Source organism: Pseudopodoces humilis, chromosome 26 (assembly GCF_049639895.1).
Source record: "Pseudopodoces humilis isolate 2021_Gansu_Grassland_sample_001 chromosome 26, ASM4963989v1, whole genome shotgun sequence".
NCBI classification, from domain to species: Eukaryota; Metazoa; Chordata; class Aves; order Passeriformes; family Paridae; genus Pseudopodoces; species Pseudopodoces humilis.
In genome coordinates this window covers 1,485,405-1,503,898 of record NC_142225.1, presented here as the reverse complement: position 1 = coordinate 1,503,898, position 18,494 = coordinate 1,485,405, and the positions used below count along the sequence as shown (strand labels likewise).

Below are 18,494 nucleotides of genomic sequence, written 5' to 3'. Positions count from 1 at the left end.
TGAGCTCTGCTCCCAGGTAACGTGACAGAACAAGAGGAAATCACCTCAAGTTGTCCTGGGGAGGTTTGGGTTGGATATTTGGAGAAATTTCCTCCTAGACAGGGTGGTCAGGCCCAGCTGCCCAGGGCAGTGGTGGAGTCACCATCCCTGAGAATACTCAAAACACGTGTGGGTGTGGCACTTGGGGACATGGCTCCGTGGTGAACATGGCAGAGCTGGGGGAATGGTTGGACTTGATGATCTTAGAGGGTGTTTCCAACCTAAACAATTCCATGATTCTGTGTTTGGAGGAGGTGTCATGGTGCCTGGGCATGACCTGGAACTACATGTGAACACCTCTCTAACCCAGCTGGGGTCTCATGTTGCCCAGTTCCCAGGGATTCCTGAGAGGGCAAGGGTGCAACACTCTGGTGCAGGACAGCTGGACACTGTGGAGCCAGAGGAGCAGCTGCACTGGCCTAGAGAAACCCTCTGAGATGTCTCCTGGTGCCTACATAAGCCCCCTGTGATGCTTTGTGATGTCTCTGCTTTCCCACGTGAGTTTTGGCAGCTGGTGCCCGTCCTTGCCCTCTAGCTCCACTCATCCCACTCTCATAGTGGAGTCTGTAGTATTTATCCACCAGCTGGCAGCAGCTCCCAGGGACATCCCTGGCTGGTGCTTGGCCAATTTCCTGAAGAGCAGGACCTTCCTGGGGGATTCCAGCACTTGCAGTGTCTCTCTTGCACTGGGGAGATGGGAGAGGATGGCAGGGGGAGCACACTGGGGACTGGCACATGGCTGCTCCCCAAACCCCACAGACCACTGGCTGGGAGAGCCAGGGTGAGGGATGGGTCTCTTGGGTGCTTGGAGCTGGCTGGGCAGCGAGGTTTGGGGAATGGGAGTGGGGCAGATGTTGGTGTGTGGACACTGAAACAGCCCAGCATGGCCAGGCTCAAAGTGGGCTCCTAAATGCCCTGAGGAAGATTCATGTGCACACACCCCTCCAGCACTGCTGCTCGTGCTGCTGCAAACCCCCCTTGCAAGGGTGAGGGGTGGGGCAGGGGGAGAGACAATGAAATATTTTGCTGAAAACCTACTCTCGTTTTTCCTGAGAGGGGGAAAAAAACTCCCAAACGTATTCGTTCCTCTGCTCATTCCCTGGGGCTGCAGTTGCTTCTCATGTCTAGGGTGGAGATGGGGGAAGCACATCGTCATGCTCCAAAAGTAATTAAAGTCAGGGATAATTTTTCTGGAGGAGGGTGGAACCCTGGGAAGGCGACAGGAACGAGTCTGGGACTGAGCACATCAGAAGCCGCTTTTTATTGTGGCTGCTGAGCTAAATATACCCACAGAGGCACGGAGAGGTTCTGCTGCGAGGGCTGCAGGGTGCTTGTGCACTGCCTGCCCTGCCAGGGACACCCTGTGCCCCAAACACAGCCCAGGGCTCCGGCCCTCCTGGCCCTGCTCCTGGCTGGGTGAGGAGCAGAGGCTCTGCACGGAGCTGTGCCAGGCTGGATATCAGGGAAAGGCTCTTCCCGCAGGATCCCCAGGGAATGGGCACAGCCCTGAGGCTGCCAGAGCTCCAGGAGCCTTTGGATGTCCAGGGATGCCCAGGGTGGGTGTGCAGGGAAGGGATTGGACTGGATCATCCTGGTGGGTCCCTTCCAGCTCAGGAGATTCCTGACTCTGAGTCCCAATCCACACAGCGGCTGCTCAGGTCTCGATGTGGCTTGCCAGGGATGTGGTTTGAAGGAATTAATAGCTGTGTTTATGGAGCACCCAGGGACGGGCGCTGTGCAGTCATTAGCACTAACGAGAGCTGTTTGCATGGCGTTTGGCTCCAAACTCCTTTCTCCATGAGTCCCCTGGGAGCCCCCAGCTTCCTGCAGCCGGTGCATGCAGAGCTGTGCAGCCCTGCAGAGGAGCAGTGTGTGCAGGTCCAGCCGCTCTGCTCCCACGTTTCTCAGGCAGGGATTGAGTGCAGTGGCTGGGATGTGATGGGTGGGTCACAGGCACAGCCTCGCCTGTCCCGCTCCTGTCATCGAGTCCAAGGCTGGGGACAGCTTTTGGGCTGGGTGGTAGTTTGGTTCAAACGGTGAGGAACTGTCTTGTCATGGTTTTACATTTTAAGCCTTTGTAGCTGTGGTTTGATGTGTCTGCGCCAGGGGTGAGCAGAGCTGTGCTGTGGCCTGGCTGCCTGTCCCTTGTCCCTGCTCCCTTGTCCCTGCTCCCTTGTCCCTGCTCCCTTGTCCCTGCTCCCTTGTCCCTGCTCCCTGTCCCTGCTCCCTTGTCCCTGCTCCCTGTCCCTGTCCCTGCTCCCTGTCCCTGCCCCTGCTCCCTGCTCAGTGCCAGGGCCTGGCTGTGCCAGCCCTGCCAGGGCCACCAGGGTGAGTGAGCCAGCGCAGGCTGGGCTGCTGGGCCAGGGGCAGTTCTAGGGACAGGCTCTGTGTTGTCACCAGCTCTGTACCCAGCCCTGCCTGCCACCTCATTCGTGGTGTCTGCTGGTGTTGCTGGGATGTGCCAGCCTCTGTTCTCAGCTGCAAACAGGTCAGGGCTGGCTGCAGGAGCTTCCCTGCTCTGTGTGCTCTGTGCTGCAGGCAGAGGTGCTGCCCATCCCCTGCCTGCATGAGCCACGTTTCCAGCAGGGGTTGTAGAAAGCCCTGAGCTGGAAGGGACCCACAAGGTTCACTGACTCCAGCTCCTGGTCCTGTGCAGGACACCCCAGCAATCCCACCCTGCCTGAGAGCGCTGTCCAAGCGCTCCTGGAGCTCCGGCAGCCTTGAGGCCATGCCCAGCCTCTGGGGGAAGAACCTTTCCCTGACAGCCAGCCTAACCCTCCCCTGGCACAGCTCCAGCTGTTTCACTGGGTCCCGTCCCTGCTCACAGAGAGCAGAGATCACAGCTGATCCTTGTGGGGAAGCTGCAGACCTCCATAAGGTCTGACCTCAAGCTGCTTTTGTCCAGTCTGAACAAGCCAAGTGACCTCAGCTGCTTCTCATATGGTTCCCCAAGACCCTTCACCATTCTTATGTCCCCCTTTTGGAGACTCCCTAATACCTTTATGTCCTTTTTACACTGTGGTGCCCAAAACTGCACACAGCACTCAAGGTGAGGCTGCACCAGTGCAGAGCAGTGGGGAGCAGTGTTTTCCCTCTGGTTGTGCTGGACTGGACACAGGACATGGATCACAGGGTGTGCTGTGCTCACATCCTCAGGACCAGACTGGCGTCCCCCGAGACTGGGCTGCCCTCAGCCTGCTTCTCTTCCCATAGGATCCGTCCACAGCTGCCCAAAGAGAAGATAGAGGGATGTCACATCTGTACCTCGGTGACACCTGGCGAGCCCCAGGTGCTGCTGGGGAAGGACAAGGCCTTCACCTATGACTTTGTCTTTGACCTGGACACGTGGCAGGAGCGGATCTACACAACGTGTATGGGGAAGCTGATCGAGGGCTGCTTCGAGGGCTACAATGCCACTGTGCTGGCCTACGGGCAGGTACGGGCTCTGCCCTCCAGCTGGGCTCTCCAGCAGCTCTGGGGACACTGACAGGGGCTGGGTGGAGGGTGTGAGACATCCTGGGTGTGGAGAGAACAGAGTTGTCCCTGGTAGGGTGAGAGCTGGGGGAAGGGTGGCCTTGGGTGGGAAGAGGGGGTGGCAGGGCAGGGAGTACGGGAGCTGATGTGTTGCTGGGGGTGACAGCAGCTCAGCAAGGGTATTTGGGGAGCCTAAAGCAGCAGGGGGAAAATGTGGGGTGCAGTGGGCAGAGCTGGGGCTGGGAGGGCACAGCCAGCTCCCAGTACCTGTCTCTGCACAGACTGGCGCAGGGAAGACCTACACCATGGGCACGGGTTTCGACGTGAGCATCTCGGAGGAGGAGCAGGGCATCATCCCACGGGCCATCAGCCACCTCTTCAGCGGCATCGAGGAGCGCAAGCGGGCGGCCCAGAGCCAGGGTGTGGCAGCACCCGAGTTCAAAGTCAGCGCCCAGTTCCTGGAGGTGGGTGCTGGGGAGGTCTGGGGGACACTGCCCTGTCCTGGCTCCCCTCCCGTGCCTTGGGTCCCTCGAGGTCTCCATGTCCTGACTGGTTCCTGGCAGAGCTGGGCCCTGTGACAAGTGTGGCACTGGGGATGTGTGCTGGTGCAGTGGGGACTGGAAGCACCTACATGTTGTTGACCTCATGATGGCTGCAAACTGGGTGGAGGGAGCTCCCACCGTGGGGAAGGGTCTTATGGCTTGGTCCCCAGAGGATCCAGGGGCTCTGGGCTGCTTGAGGTCAAGGATAGCCTGCTGCCTTGGACCAGAGTTCCCAGAGAAACAGGAGGAGAAGAAAGTGCCACTCCTGTGGGAGGGATTGAAGAAGGACTCTGCTATTTTCCATGTCCTTTGTTGCATCTCTGACCTTGGGAATGCATCCTCTCCTGCCTCTGTCCTGGCTTCTCCTATTCAAAAGCCTCTTCTGTTGACTGCTCCATTCCCTGGAGAAGTTTGTCCTGGGAAGCCCATGGACCTTGTGTGTTGGCAGCGTTTTCCCTGGGGGTTGTTCTTGGGCTGAAAGAGCAAAGAGGTGTGAGTGGGAACTGTTGTAAGACCCCAGTGAGAAAGCACAGGGTGGTGTTGAGCAAAGCTGAGCTCCTGAGCAAGCTTGATGTGGTTGCACACAGAGGAGATGGGCAGGGAGGGGCTGTGTGCTGTGATCTGTGTGCTTGCCTCTGGGTGGCTTTGTTGGGCATCACATCTGTGTGCCTTCAGATGTTGATGGCCTGGAGAGAGGGCCCCAAGTCACCTCCTTGCTGGAGAAATCCTTCCCATTTATGTCTCCATCTGCAGAGCCCTTGGTAGCTCCTGTGGTGCTGTTGTCCCCCCATTCCCATCACTTGGCCTATCCAAGCTCCTGGTTGCCTGCCCAGTTGTGCTCAGTTTGAGTGGCTTCTTTTTAGGGATCCTTTGTGCTGGGATGGAAATGGGGACAATTTCCTGCCTGTCCTGAAGTCCTAAGTGGCTAAAGCAGCACATGACCACATCAGGCACTGGTCACCAACCCTGCTGTCCTGGCAGGGGCACAGGACTTGCTCCAGCTGATCCCTGTCTTGTGACTTTGCTCCTGGGAGCAGGCTCTGAGAGCAGGTTTAAACCTTGGAGGAGCCTGGTGGCACCTGGGGCAGCCAGGGGTGGATTAGCCTGATCCCTTGTGCTGGCCAGGAACCTGCAACCCTTGGGTGACCCAGTGCTCTGCACTGTGGCTGAATGGTGGCAGCAGGGGGACAGATGGGCAGGGGTGTCCCTGCACGCCAGGCTGAGAGGGGATGCTGCAGAGTTAAGATATGGATGGAGTCAGCTCTGGGGCAGCAGGGTTTTCCTGTTTGTTCAGCACTCCCTGGTCCCCTTTATCCCCTTTCCACCTGACAGAGATGTCCTTGAGCTGTGATCAGAGTGGGGTTTCCCTGGCTCGTGTGGCCAGGTGAGCCAGGAAGGTCAGGGGGATTTGTAACTCTGTGGAGCTGCTTGTGTGCACCAGGACCTGGACAGGTTTGGGCAGCAGGAACCAACCCAGACTGCAGCTCAGAGCTTTGCATGGCAAGTTCTGGAGCACCAGTCTGATGAGGAGTGGCTGAGGGAATTGGGGGCTCAGCCTGGAGAGGAGGAGGCTCAGGGGGTCCTTCTTAGTCTCTACAACTTCCTGACAGGAGGGTGGGGCCAGCTGGGGGTTGAGCTCTGCCCCCCTTGCCCAGGGACAAGGAACAGGACAAGAGGAAGCAGCCCCAAGTTAGATTGGATATTAGGAAAATTTTCTTGGCTGAAGTTGTGGCCTGGCATTGGCACAGTGGAGTCACCATCCCTTTATGTGGTCAAAAGACGTGTGGGTGTGGCATTTGGGGACATGGTTTAGTGGTGAGCATGGCAGTGCCAGGGTAAATGGTTGGACTTGATTACCTTCGAGGGCTTTTCCAATCTGAAGGATTCCATGATTCTGTGCATCATCTCTCTGCGTGTGCTTGTGCCTCCTCTCCTACACGTGCACACACCCCAGCTGTCCTGCTGAGCCCTGCAGACACGTGTGGGCACACACAGCTGTGGGCCAGTGGCAGCAGGGTGCCAGAGGCAGCTCCTGCAGTGCCAGGCTTGAGCAGCCTCGTGTTTCCCCTGCTCACCCCACGCCCACTGCTGCCCCGCTCAGCTCTACAACGAGGAGATCCTGGACCTGTTCGACAGCAGCCGCGACCCCGACGCACGCCACCGCAAATCCAACATCAAAATCCACGAGGATGCCAGCGGGAGCATCTACACCACGGGGGTCACATCACGCCTCATCAGCTCCCAGGATGAGGTGGGTGCAGGATGGGCAGAGCAGGGCTGGCAGCTGGGTGCCACTGCCCAGGGGTGTGCTCTACGTGGGGACAGCTTGGTGGGGGGAGGTTTCTCCCAGGGTGGGAGTGCAGTCCTGGGGGTGCTCTGGAAAAGGTCAGTGTGTCCACTGAGCTGCACAGGGTCTGTCCTCACTCCCTACAAGGGTGCTTTAAGGTTTCCTTCCCTGCCTGGTGTTGTTGTAGCTGATCCAGTGCCTAAAACAAGGAGCTCTTTCCCGCACCACCGCCAGCACCCAGATGAACGTGCAGAGCTCCCGGTCCCATGCCATCTTCACCATTCACCTGTGCCAGACGAGAGTGTGTGCCCGCCCAGAGCTGGTGAGATGTGGTCCTGCCTCAGGGCCAGGCTGTTCCTGGGTTCCATACCCAGCTGATGCATGAAGTTCCCTTGGGGAGAGGGTCTGAAGTCCGGCAAAGAGAAGCAGGGATTTTTCTGTATTCTTTCCAGTCATAGCCAGCATTAGGATTTAATGGGAGATGAGGGTGAGCTGATCCAAGGCAGGATGGCTCAGACCAAGCTGCTCTTGGGATCCTGTCCCCATCTCTGAGGGGCTGGATATGGAGAGTGAACGCTCAGACTCTGGGTGATGTCTCAGTGAAGGCAAGGGAGCCTCCTCTGCCTGCTCCAGTCTGGGGTGGTGACCCCTCACGTGTCCCTGGCTGCAGGTGAACGAGGAGGTGAGCAGCCTTCTGGATGGATCCCAACCTGCTGCTGAGTATGAGACCTTGACAGCCAAGTTTCACTTTGTGGACCTGGCTGGCTCGGAGAGGCTGAAGCGGACGGGCGCCACTGGCGAGAGAGCCAAGGAAGGGATCTCCATCAACTGTGGGCTGGTACGGCACCGGGCTGAGCTGGTGGGCACGGGGACAGGCAGGGCAAGGCCTGCCAGGGGAAGCCTGTGACACTTCTGGGTCTTGCTTGGAGCTACCCTGGGCTGTTGGGGTACTGCTGTCTTGGCTGGGGTTGGTGCTGCCCGTGCCTGATGGCAGGAACACGCACAGAGCAGTGGGGGACAGCACAACTCTGCTGCCAAAGCAGACTTGTGCTGTGGGGAGGGGTGCAGCTGGGCACAGTGGTGCAGGTCCCAAAAGGGTGAGATCTGCTAATCAGAGCTAAAAAACCCACTCTGGGGCTTGATGCTCAGTGCCACATGGGAGAGAGGCACAGCCCAGGCTAAGGGAGGCCCCATGCCTGCCCCTTGTGCAACCCAAGCCTGTGCTACAGTGCACCCCCCAGGCCTGACTGCTGTGTCCTCAGCTGTGTCCTCAGCCAGGGCTGAATCTGGGGGGCTTCCCTTTGTGTTGGTAGCTGGCCTTGGGGAATGTCATCAGTGCCCTTGGAGACCAGAGCAAGAAAGTCGTGCACGTGCCCTACCGTGACTCCAAGCTCACCCGCCTGCTGCAGGATTCCCTCGGGGGCAACAGGTAAGGGGGTCCCAGGTGGGGCTGAGCTTGGGGTGAGGGCTGCCAGGTGGGGCTGAGGGCACTCTGGAGCTATGTAGGAGCTATCTCAGGACTCCAGTGGCTGCCTGGTGAGGAAGAGGGGCCTTCCAGGCATGGCATGACTTGGCAGATGTAAAGACTGTGTCTCCTCACCAGCCTCAGGTGCAATTAGCAGCTTGGGCAGAATCAGCTGGTGCAAAATTTTCCTGAGACCTCACAGATCTGGGGCTTGGCAAGTGATGGTGCCCAGCGTGAGACTGAATTTCCTGCCTCTTCTCCAGAGAGGGAGGCATTGAGGAAGGGCTGTCAGTGCTGTCTGATGCACTTGAGGGGTCTTGTGGGTGCTCTGGCTCTGGGAGGGATGAACCCAGCTCACACCTTGTTTTAAAACCCAGAAGGGCCCAGGATGAGCTTCCATGCAGGATGGGTATCTGGGGGCACGTGGCCTGTGCTGGGTTTGCACCTGCTGGGTCGCTGAACTGTGCAGGGACCGTCTTTCACCCTGCCCTTGCATCCCCAAGCCAAACCATCATGATTGCCTGCGTGAGCCCCTCTGACCGGGATTTCATGGAGACCCTGAACACGCTCAAGTACGCCAACCGGGCTCGCAACATCAAGAACAAGGTGGTGGTGAACCAGGACAAGACGAGCCAGCAGATCAGCGCCCTGCGCGCCGAGATCGCCCGGCTGCAGATGGAGCTGATGGAGTACAAGGCAGTGAGTGGCCCTGTGTCCTGCTGTCACCCTGGCCAGCAAGGGAGCCACGTGCAGCCAGTTGTTCACTGCCCCCCAGTGGGATGGGGGAGAGAACTCAAGAGTAACAGTGAGAAAAGTCTTTGGTTTAGATACAGTTTAAGAGGTAAAGCAAACCAAGGAACTTGTTCCCCACGTCCCATCACAGGGAGGTGCTCAGCCATCCCCAGTCCAGCAGGGCTCTGTCAAGTGTAGCAGTGACTTGGGACAACACTCCAGCCATCCCCTCTTTCTTCCTCCTTCCCCCAGCTTTCTATGCTGAGCATGACATCATGTGGTTTGGGATATCCCTGTGGTGAGTGGGGGACAGCTGTCCTGGATGTGTCCCCCCCCAGCTCCTGTTGCACCCCCAGCCCAACACTGGTGGGTCAGGGTGAGGGGCTGAACAGCTCCTGACTCAGCAGGAGCTAAATCATCCTGTGGGATCAGTGCTGTTTTCAGCAGAGATCCCAAACACAGCACCACACAAAGCTGCTGTGAGGAAAATGAACTCCACCAGAAACAAACCCAGCTGATGGAGCGACCCTGGTGAGGAGGTGGAGACAGATGCAGAAATCCCCCTCCTTGTGTTTGAATTGGGGCAGGGTCAGTGGGACCCTCCTGCCTCCCATCCCCTGCCCCTATGGATAGGGGTAACTGCTAGGAGGAGTCAGGAGCCTTAAGAAACAGGCTCTCAGCTCCTGCCTGTCAAGGCAGGACCTTGGCCAGGTTTTGGAGGTGGTAAGGCAGGGAGAAGCCCTGAAATGTCTCTCACCCTCTGCATGTTCAGCTCAGATGTTCCTGGTCCCTAGGTTTGCCCCTGCTCTGGTGTCTGCGGCTGCAGCGCTGGGTGTCCGTGTCCCAGCTTACCCTGCTCTCAGGGGCTCCCCTCCTGTGCCCACAGGGCAAGCGGGTGATCGGGGAGGACGGTGCCGAGGGCTACAGCGACCTGTTCCGCGAGAACGCCATGCTGCAGAAGGAGAACAGCGCCCTGCGCATGAGGGTGAAGGCCATGCAGGAGGCCATCGATGCCATCAACAGCAGGGTCACCTACCTCATGAGCCAGGAGGCCAACCTGATGTTGGCCAAAGCAGGTGAGGCTGGGCTGGTGGGCGGTGTGCTGGGCCAGCCCAGGCAGCAGCTGGGGCGGGGGCTGTGGTGCAGGCGGTGGCTGCCTCTCTCCAGCCGTGCCTCTGTGCCGCAGGTGACGGAAACGAGGCCATCGGCACCCTCATCCAGAACTACATCCGCGAGATCGAGGAGCTGAGGTGAGTGGGCTGGGGAATCCCTGGGGTCCTAGGGCCAGGCTCTGGGGCTGGGTGGCTCACACAGCTCCGTGCCCCCAGCGTTGCTGGGATGAGCTGTGAGCCTTGTGGAGCAGCGGCTGGTGGCACTGCCGCTACACAGGGGTGCAGGAGGCCCAGCCTTGGTGCCAGGCAGTGCTTTGGTTATTGTCCTTGGTGTGGGTGTTGATGGAGGGGGAGGTCCTGTTTGAAGTGCCTGGGGTCCTCCAGTGACTGCTGCCTCCCAAAGGTGGGTCTGTTCCAGTCTCTTGCTCGATCCTGGTACCCTATCTGGCAGCACTGTGGCCATCATTAGCAGGAATGGCTTAGTAGTGACTGTCCCTGGCTCACACCAACTGAGCACATCATGTTCAGTCTGTAGAAGACTCTGGGGAGACCTTAGAGCCCCTTCCACTGCCTGAAGGAGGGAGATTGCTGGATTTTTTTTTTTTTTACTTGGACAGATAGTGACAGGACAAGGGAAACTGGCTTTAAACTAACAGTGGAGAGATTTAGATTAGAAGTTGGGAAGAAATTGTTCCCTGGGAGGGTGGTGAGGCAGTGGCACAGCTTGCCCAAAGCAGCTGTGGTTGTCCCGTGTCTGCAGGTGTATGGAGCTTGGAGCAACCTGGTCTAGTGGAAAGTGTCCCTGCCCATGACAGGAATGTGGAAGGGTTTAAGGTCCCTTCCAGCCCAAACCACTGTGTGATTCTAAACCCAGGCACGATCCCCCGTGCAGGGCCAGCGGGGGAGCCCCTCTGACTGTGCCCTGTTTGCACTCCCCAGGACGAAGCTCCTGGAGAGCGAGTCCATGAACGAGTCCCTGCGCCGCAGCCTCTCGCGGGTCTCTGCCCGGCCGCCCTTCTCGGTGGGCTCCTCTCCGGCCCCCGGCCTGGCCGGGCTCTGCAGCCCCGCGGCCCCGCTGGACACCGAGGCCTCTGATGTCCTCCGCCGGGCCAAGCAGGACCTGGAGCGCCTGAAGAAGAAGGAGAGGCGGCAGCAGAGGAAGAGGTGCGGGGAAGGGGGGCTGTGTGTGGGGAAGGGGGGCTGTGTGTGGGGAAGGGGGGCTGTGTGTGGGGAAGGGGGGCTGTGTGTGGGGAAGGGGAGCTGCGTGTGGGGCAGTGTGTGGGGAAGGGGAGAGCTGTGTGCGGGGGAGGGGGAGCTGTGTGTGGGGCAGTGTGTGGGGAAGGGGGGCTGTGTGTGGGGAAGGGGAGCTGTGTGTGGGGCAGTGTGTGGGGAAGGGGGGCTGTGTGTGGGGAAGGGAGGCTGTGTGTGGGGCTGTGTGTGGGGAAGGGGAGAGCTGTGTGTGGGGAAGGGGAGCTGTGTGCCGGGGAAGGGGAGCTGTGTGTGGGGAAGGGGGGCTGTGTGTGGGGCTGTGTGCTGGGGAAGGGGGCTGTGTGTGGGGCTGGGTGTGGGGAAGGGGAGAGCTGTGTGTGGGGAAGGGGGGCTGTGTGCCGGGGGCGGGGGGCTGTGTGCAGGTCTGTGTGCCGGGGAAGGGGAGCTGTGTGCGGGGCTCTGGCGCTGGGGATGCTGCTTCCCCCGTCTCTGCCACAGCCGGAGCCTGCACGCCTGGGTTCCCCTCCCTGCCCTGCCCTGCCCTGGGTCTCCTTTTCACCCATCACCTAATTCCAGAGGCTGTTTCCCCCAGAGGGTCCAAAAGCAGGAGCAGAACCTGTTTGTGGCTTCTGTCATGCTGGGACTCACCAGCCCCTCTGTTCCCCCAGCCCAGAGAAGGAGGCGTTTAAGAAGCGGCAGAAACTGCAGCAGGACAATGGGGAGGAGACGGATGAGAACGAGGTGGAAGAGGTGAGTGGGCATTGTGCTGATGCTGTGGGGGTGTCTGAGTGTGGAGCACTGTAATTGCCACATGTGGGACAGGGACCAAGCCCAGCCTGGTCCTGAAGCAGGCTGGGAGGGTTGTTCTGCTGAGGACTCCATGCTGGAGCTGGATACTCCCCAGAGTAGAATGAGGAGTTCACGTTTTTGGGGGCTTGGTTTCAATCAGCATAGATGAAGAGAGGTCAGGCTGCTCAGCTGGGAAGGGATGGATGCAAGAATGGATGGGTCAAATTGCTGCTCCTCTCAACAGTATGTGCTGGGGGTCCAGAAATGGTGCTGCAGCCCCTGGGTATCCTGTGTGGGAGGCTGAGCCCCACCGGGGGCTGGGGAGCATTGCTGTAGGGTGAGCTCAGGTGTGGAGGGGGGAGAAGGACAGACCATCCTGCTGGCTGAGATTAGGCACTCATCTCTTAGGAGGAGGAAGAGCAGGATGAGAGCGGCTGTGAGGAGGAGGATGGGCGCGAAGATGAAGATGAGGACTCGGGCAGTGAAGAGAGCCTGGTGGACTCAGACTCGGATGCGGAGGAGAAGGGTAAAGTGGAGTTCTGTGTGCAGCTGTGGGCATGGAGGGGTTCCTGCTGGTATCTGTGGCAGTGAGCTCTGCCCTTGGCGAGGCAGAGTTCACAGAACACCCCAACCATGTCTGCTCTGTGGGGCTTGGAAGAGCCCCAGGGTTGCTGCAGTGCTCCTTGGGGTGCAGCAGTGTGGGTTCCCATCAGCTCCTCTGCCCTCTCCCTGTGCAGGGACTCGGTGGGGCCATGGAAGTGATGCTCTCCTTGCCTCCCAGCATGACTTTCTCCTCTGCCTCCAGCCGTGAATTTCCAGGCTGACCTGGCGGATCTGACCTGTGAGATTGAGATCAAGCAGAAGCTGATTGATGAGCTGGAGAACAGCCAGAGGCGTTTGCAGACCCTCAAGCACCAATATGAGGAGAAGCTGATCCTACTGCAGAACAAGATTCGGGACACGCAGCTGGAGCGGGACCGGGTCCTGCAAAACCTCAGTGAGAACTGCCTCACCCATGGGTCCCATTCTGCCAGCCTCACAACCCAGTTCCAGCTCAAGCCCAGCTAACTCTAAGTCAAAGCATCCACCCCTTGCTCTGGTAGAGCTTTGTCATCCCCCTGAACCCCTGGCACCCCCAAGACTCTGCTTGTCTTGCCATGGGAACAGCATCAGTCAGCTGCACAGCTCTGGACCTGGTGCTGGTGCTGGAGAAGGATGGTGAGGCAAAGCCTCTTCCAGCCTTGAGCACTGCTCCATGAGCTCTGGGGACCTCTGGGGAAACTGAGGGGCAAAAGTGGTGGGGCTGATCTCCAGGCTCAAGTAGAGCAGGGTCACCCATGTACGTGGCTGTGGTCTCAGGCTGCAGCTCTGCTCCAGCCACTGTGTCCACTCTGTGCTGAGCTCTTCCAGCGGGTATTCCCAGACAGACCCCAGTTCAGATGGGGTGAGGGGGGCTCTGATGGGACGGGGAAGGACACAGTGCTAGGGCACAGGAGGATGCCAGGGTGCGTGGTCATTGCGAGCCCTCTCCTCACCCACCAGGCACCATGGAGTGCTACACAGAGGAGAAAGCCAACAAGATCAAGGCAGACTATGAGAAGCGGCTGAAGGAGATGAACAGGGACCTGCAGAAGCTCCAGGCAGCCCAGAAGGAGCACGCTCGCCTGCTCAAGAACCAGTCCCGCTATGAGCGCGAGCTGCGGAAGCTGCAGGCAGAAGTGGCTGAGATGAAGAAGGCAAAGGTACCCGGATGTGCCAGAGCAGGGAGGAATCGCCTGGATGAGCCTGGCTCCCCCTCGGGGCAGTGTTTTCCACCCTCAGCACGTCTGCAGGGTGGGTGGGTGCCCCAGGGCAGTGCCACAGGTGGCCCCTCCGTTGCAGGTGGCTCTGATGAAGCAGATGCGGGAGGAGCAGCAGCGGCGGCGGCTGGCAGAGACCAAGAGGAACCGGGAGATCGCGCAGCTCAAGAAGGAGCAGCGCAGGCAGGAGGTGAAAGCCTGCCCTGCCACGTGCTGCCAGTGGCCTGTGCAGGGGGCTGGGCTGGCTGGGGAGGTGGTGTTTGTCCTGCTCTGGCATGCCACATACCTCGAGCCAGTGAAGCTTGGTGAAGCCTCACTGGAGCCTGCATAGTCCCAGCAGAGCACGGCTGGATGAACGGCTCCCAAAGGCTTCCCACAGCTCCTGCTGTAGTTGTGGGGGATGCTGTGGCAGGGGGGAATGTTCAACCAGAGCCAGCTCCAGGCTGGGTGCCTGCTCATTGTTAGAGTCAGGAGTGAGACTCTGCCAGAGGGAGCCCTGGGACTGCAACCACCATTGGGCTGGACCTCAGGGGTATCCTTTTCTTTCTCACTTGTGCAGTTCCAGATCAGGGCTCTGGAATCTCAGAAGCGACAGCAGGAAATAGTGCTGCGGAGGAAAACCCAGGAGGTGAGGAAAGGGGGTTTCTTCCACATAGCCCCCAGCTCCTGTAGAGGTCTGGGCCCCAGTGCTTGGCTCAGAGAATTCCCATCCTTCAAACAGGGCTGGCTTTGGGAATGGAGCTCCCTAAAGGAAGGGAGGGGTTTTATGGCTCAGGAACCAGGTGGGAAATGGTTGTAGGCAGCAGCAGAGTTCCCCATCCTGAGCAGCAGAGCCTGGTGGCAGGGCTGGGCTATGAGGAGGAGAGAGGGAACCCCGTCAGGCACCCCCTGGGCTTTGGGTCTATGGAGCTGCCGCTCTCAGGCCTGTGGGGACCTGGGGGTGATGCCAGGGGCTTTAGGCTGGGTGGGGCTGCCCAGCTGACACCCTCTGTTCTGCCCTCCCTCCGGGCAGGTGTCCGCACTGCGCCGTCTGGCCAAGCCCATGTCGGACCGGGTGGCGGGCAGGATGAGCCAGAAGCCGGCCATGCTGGACTCGGGCGCAGAGGTCTCGGCCAGCACCACCTCCTCCGAGCCCGAGTCCGGCGCTCGCTCCGTCTCCAGCATCGTGCGCCAGTGGAACAGGAAAATCAACAACTTTCTGGGAGACCCCTCGTCCTCCATTAATGGGGCTCGGCCTGCCAGGTCAGGACAGGGGCTGGGTGGTGGGGTGAGACATCCCAGGGACCCCCATGCCTGGCTTTGGGCTGGTGCAGAGGTTGAAGGGTGGCTTCTTAGTGACCCATATGAAATAGTGACCTGTAATAAGCTGTGCTGGCAGAGTGTGGCTGTCACCTGGGCTTGAGCCCAAAGCTGGCCTTCCATGAGGATTAAATGCAGTGGCACAAACCCTGCTGGACTCATCTCTTGTCCTGCTTTGCTAGGAGGAAATGGAAAAGCTGGGCAATGCAAAAACAACACGGACACATCCTCTGTTTCTGGCCAGACATCTTCCTGGGGCAAGCCTAGCTGTCCAGCACAGTGTGGCTGTCTGCCCATATGCCTCTTCTTCCCTCTGGCTGTAGGAAGAAGTTCCCCAAGAAGGGGACAAGCCAGACCTTCAGCAAAGCCGCCCGCCTCAAGTGGCAGTCCCTGGAGCGGCGCATCTTCGACATTGTCATGCAGAGAATGACCATCATCAACCTAGAGGCAGACATGGAGAGGCTCATCAAGGTGGCTGTGGCACTGGGGACAGAGAGGGCTGGGAGGCAGGTGCAGGACAGGGAGATGGCCGTGTGGACAGTGCTAATCCCCCTTCCCTTTTCCCCCAGAAACGTGAGGAGCTGTCACTGCTGCAGGAGGCGTTGCTGGGCAAGCGGGCAAAGCTGCAGGCAGAGAGCCCCAAGGAGCAGAAGGGTCTGCAAGAGCTGAATGAGGAGATTGAGGTGCTGGGGGCCAACATTGACTATATCAACGACAGCATTTCAGACTGCCAGGCCACCATCATGCAGATTGAGGAGACCAAGGTAGGACTGAGTCGGCTGGCAGGGAGAAAATGAGAGCATCCCTCTGTGGAAAGAGCAGCCAGCTGGGGCTGGGCTCTGGTCAGAGGACCCAGAGTCCTCTGTGCTGTCACTCTTGGTGGGGCTTCACCCACACAGTCACTTCTCATTAGGTGATTAATTATGGAGAGGAGTTCTGGCAGGTCCATGGGCAGGCTGCTGGTGTCCCACTGCCCTGGAATTGTAGGAAAGCTGTGGCCCCCATTTGTCCTTGGGGCTGATGGTCACTTGTCCCCATGGTTGCTTCATGTGCTGGAAACATCCCAGGAGGACTGGCTTTTTCCCAGCAGAAACCATGTAGGTTTTGTGTCCAGCTGTGATACTGGGCAGCTCCCAGCTCCCCTCAATGCCTGCAGTCTGAAATGGGGGCTGGGTGCTGTCCCTGGCTTGTCCCTAGCTGTCACCTGGATTAGCAGGGAAGAAGGGCTGCTGTTAATTCACACTAGGCTTTGGGTTGTGGATTTGGGTGAGCGTGGTGTCTGCTCAGTGTCTAGTTTTGTGAACCAGAATTCCTGTAGCAGTGCATAAGCCCTTCAGCCGTGGACAGTCCCATGGCTGGATGTCCCCAGTAGCCATTGGGCAGACTGGGGAGGGTGAGGTTGGACGGGGCAGTGCTTGCAGGGTGATGGAAGTGCTGTGCTTGCCATGGAGACCCTTCCACCCATCCCACATCCAGCAGCAAAGCTACCCTGCTGCATCCAGCACTTGTCTTTCCACGTTTCAGGAGGAGCTGGACTCCACAGACACCTCAGTGGTGATCAGCTCCTGCTCTCTGGCCGAAGCCCGGCTGCTGCTGGACAACTTCCTGAAAGCATCCATCGACAAGGTGTGGGGCCAGGCTGGGCTGGGGATGTGTGACAGGGCTTCCTCTGGGTGCCAGGGTGGGCACCTGGTGGCAAGGACGTGTGGCACCTGTCTGAGTGCCAGCATTTCTGCCCCAGGGGCTGCAGGTGGCCCAGAAGGAGGCCCAGATCCGCCTGCTGGAGGGGCGCCTGCGGCAGTCGGACGTGGCCAGCTCCTCGCAGAACCACGCTCTGCTGGACGCCCTGCGTGAGAAGGCAGAGTCACACCCCGAGCTGCAGGCCCTGATCCACAACGTCCAGCAAGGTGGGGCCTGTGGCAGGTGCACCTTCAGGCCAGGTGTGCTGCCTGTGCCCACCTGGACTGGTCCAGAAAGCAGCTGGGGGTGCTGTGGCTGGGACCCCGCCCCAAGGGCCGTGTCGGGTGGGAGCTCCTGCCCTGGCCATGGGTAACAGGGATTGGGTGACCCCCCACACCTTCCTGGGCTGCCCCCTCTGCTGCAGGGCTCGGATGGGGCTGGGGACAGTGGGGTCCCCCCTGCTGATGCATTTTCTCCCTCTGACAGAGAATGGCTACACCAGCACGGACGAGGAAGTCTCAGAGTTCAGCCTGGCCTCAGATGGGAGGTGAGCACCTAGCCCGGCTCTGCTTGAGGTGGCTGGGGCACAATGCCTGATGCCATTCATGGATGAACAAAGCCCCACCTGAGCTTTTCTGTGGTGCCTGGCCCTTGGTGGGGGAAGCAGGGTCTCTTGGACACAAGCAGGGAGTGAAGGCTTGATCATTCCTTGGAGAAAGGGTGCTGGGGAGCAGAGGGTGACCCAAGGAGTCCGGTGGACTAGTGGCACCAGCTTCCTGAAGAGAGCTTCCTGAAGATCCATATTTACTCTTTTCTCCTTGCAGCATCTCCCAGTCCTTCACCATGAAGGGCTCAGCAAGCCAGGATGATTTCAAATTCAAGGTTAGTTGGCCTTTTTGTGTGGCCTGGTCACAGAGACTGGGAGGAAGAAGGGAGGGATGTTCAGTGATGCTTCAGGCCTCTGCTCTGCAGTCTGAACCTTGGGGAACCAGGCTTGGCATAAGGTGGGATGGCTGCTCCCTGGATGGGCAGAACCAAGGTCTCCTGGTCCTGTCCTGAAGCACCAGAGGCTTGGGAAACACCCACCAGACCAGCCAGTACCTTCCAAATCTGAGTGGCACCGAGGATGTCCCGTGCAGGGCAGAGGTGGAGGGAAGCAGCCACTGCTCTGGACAGGCTGTTTGCCTGGAGAGCTGGCTGGGATGGAGATCCAGTGGGATGTGGGGAAGCTGGTTTGTGGCCAGAGAGCACAAAGCCTTGCAGCCCACAGCGCTGGCTGCTCGTGCTGCCCGCTCCTCAGCCCCCTGCCCTGCTCTAGGGAGAGCCCAAGCTTTCGGGGCAGATGAAGGCAGTGTCAGCCGAGTGTCTGGGACCCACGCTGGACGTCTCCACCAAGAACATCACCAAGTCCTTGGCATCCCTCATGGAGATCAAAGAGGACAGGATTGGCTTCTCCATCCGAGACCCCTACTACAAGGAGAAGGTGTCACGCACCATCAGCCTGCCCACGCGAGGAAGCACCTTGTGAGCACGGGGCCACAGTGTCAGGGCACTGGGCAGCTCGTGGGTCTGGGGGAAGCTGTGCCTGGCCTGTGGGGCTGCAGAGGGGTGAGGGGGAGCCCAGTCCTGCATCTGTCCATGCTTGGCTACAGCATGGCTACAGCTACAGCATCAGTTTCCTCAGCGGGGCTTGGAGAGCGTGCAGGAGTATGTTGGTATCCTTTGCAGATGGAGAGGAGGATACTTCAGGAGCAGGGAAAGAAGTGGGGTGCGAGGGTCCCCAGCTCCCTGCTCTGGGTTGTCAGCCTTTTGGAAGGTGTCTTGGGTTGCCAAAAGCCTCTGCACTCGTGGGCTGCCTCGAGAGTGTGACTCCAGCCCAATCTCGTTTGCTCTTCGGGGGGAGGACACGGGTGTTGGCTGTGGAGGGGTGCAGGGGCAGGCACCCACTCTGCTTTGTTCACTTGCTTCAGTCCCAGGCAGTCCCGGGGCTCGGACACTTCTCCTCTGACAAGAAGGAAATCCTATGACCGTGGGCAGCCTGCCAGGTGAGCTCTGGACAAACAGTGA

At 59.3% G+C, this 18,494-nt stretch overlaps 1 protein-coding gene across 4 annotated transcripts in view; it reads left to right on the top strand.

Moving 5' to 3' along the window:
- The window catches only part of KIF21B (kinesin family member 21B), a 46,268-nt gene that overhangs the window by 11,750 nt on the left and 16,024 nt on the right, over positions 1 to 18,494 (top strand). For all 4 annotated transcript variants that reach the window (XM_088066983.1, XM_014258971.2, XM_088066982.1 and 1 more), the window contains exons 2-26: positions 3,253 to 3,475; positions 3,795 to 3,977; positions 6,157 to 6,306; positions 6,530 to 6,664; positions 7,013 to 7,180; positions 7,656 to 7,771; positions 8,311 to 8,506; positions 9,426 to 9,615; positions 9,726 to 9,789; positions 10,591 to 10,815; positions 11,529 to 11,610; positions 12,058 to 12,175; positions 12,455 to 12,646; positions 13,192 to 13,391; positions 13,531 to 13,638; positions 14,008 to 14,076; positions 14,461 to 14,690; positions 15,071 to 15,218; positions 15,317 to 15,511; positions 16,272 to 16,373; positions 16,489 to 16,654; positions 16,914 to 16,974; positions 17,252 to 17,309; positions 17,746 to 17,951; positions 18,398 to 18,472. In XM_088066983.1, the coding sequence (XP_087923109.1) occupies positions 3,253 to 3,475; positions 3,795 to 3,977; positions 6,157 to 6,306; positions 6,530 to 6,664; positions 7,013 to 7,180; positions 7,656 to 7,771; positions 8,311 to 8,506; positions 9,426 to 9,615; positions 9,726 to 9,789; positions 10,591 to 10,815; positions 11,529 to 11,610; positions 12,058 to 12,175; positions 12,455 to 12,646; positions 13,192 to 13,391; positions 13,531 to 13,638; positions 14,008 to 14,076; positions 14,461 to 14,690; positions 15,071 to 15,218; positions 15,317 to 15,511; positions 16,272 to 16,373; positions 16,489 to 16,654; positions 16,914 to 16,974; positions 17,252 to 17,309; positions 17,746 to 17,951; positions 18,398 to 18,472 (3,660 nt within the window). The remainder of the gene's footprint in view (positions 1 to 3,252; positions 3,476 to 3,794; positions 3,978 to 6,156; positions 6,307 to 6,529; positions 6,665 to 7,012; positions 7,181 to 7,655; positions 7,772 to 8,310; positions 8,507 to 9,425; positions 9,616 to 9,725; positions 9,790 to 10,590; positions 10,816 to 11,528; positions 11,611 to 12,057; positions 12,176 to 12,454; positions 12,647 to 13,191; positions 13,392 to 13,530; positions 13,639 to 14,007; positions 14,077 to 14,460; positions 14,691 to 15,070; positions 15,219 to 15,316; positions 15,512 to 16,271; positions 16,374 to 16,488; positions 16,655 to 16,913; positions 16,975 to 17,251; positions 17,310 to 17,745; positions 17,952 to 18,397; positions 18,473 to 18,494) is intronic.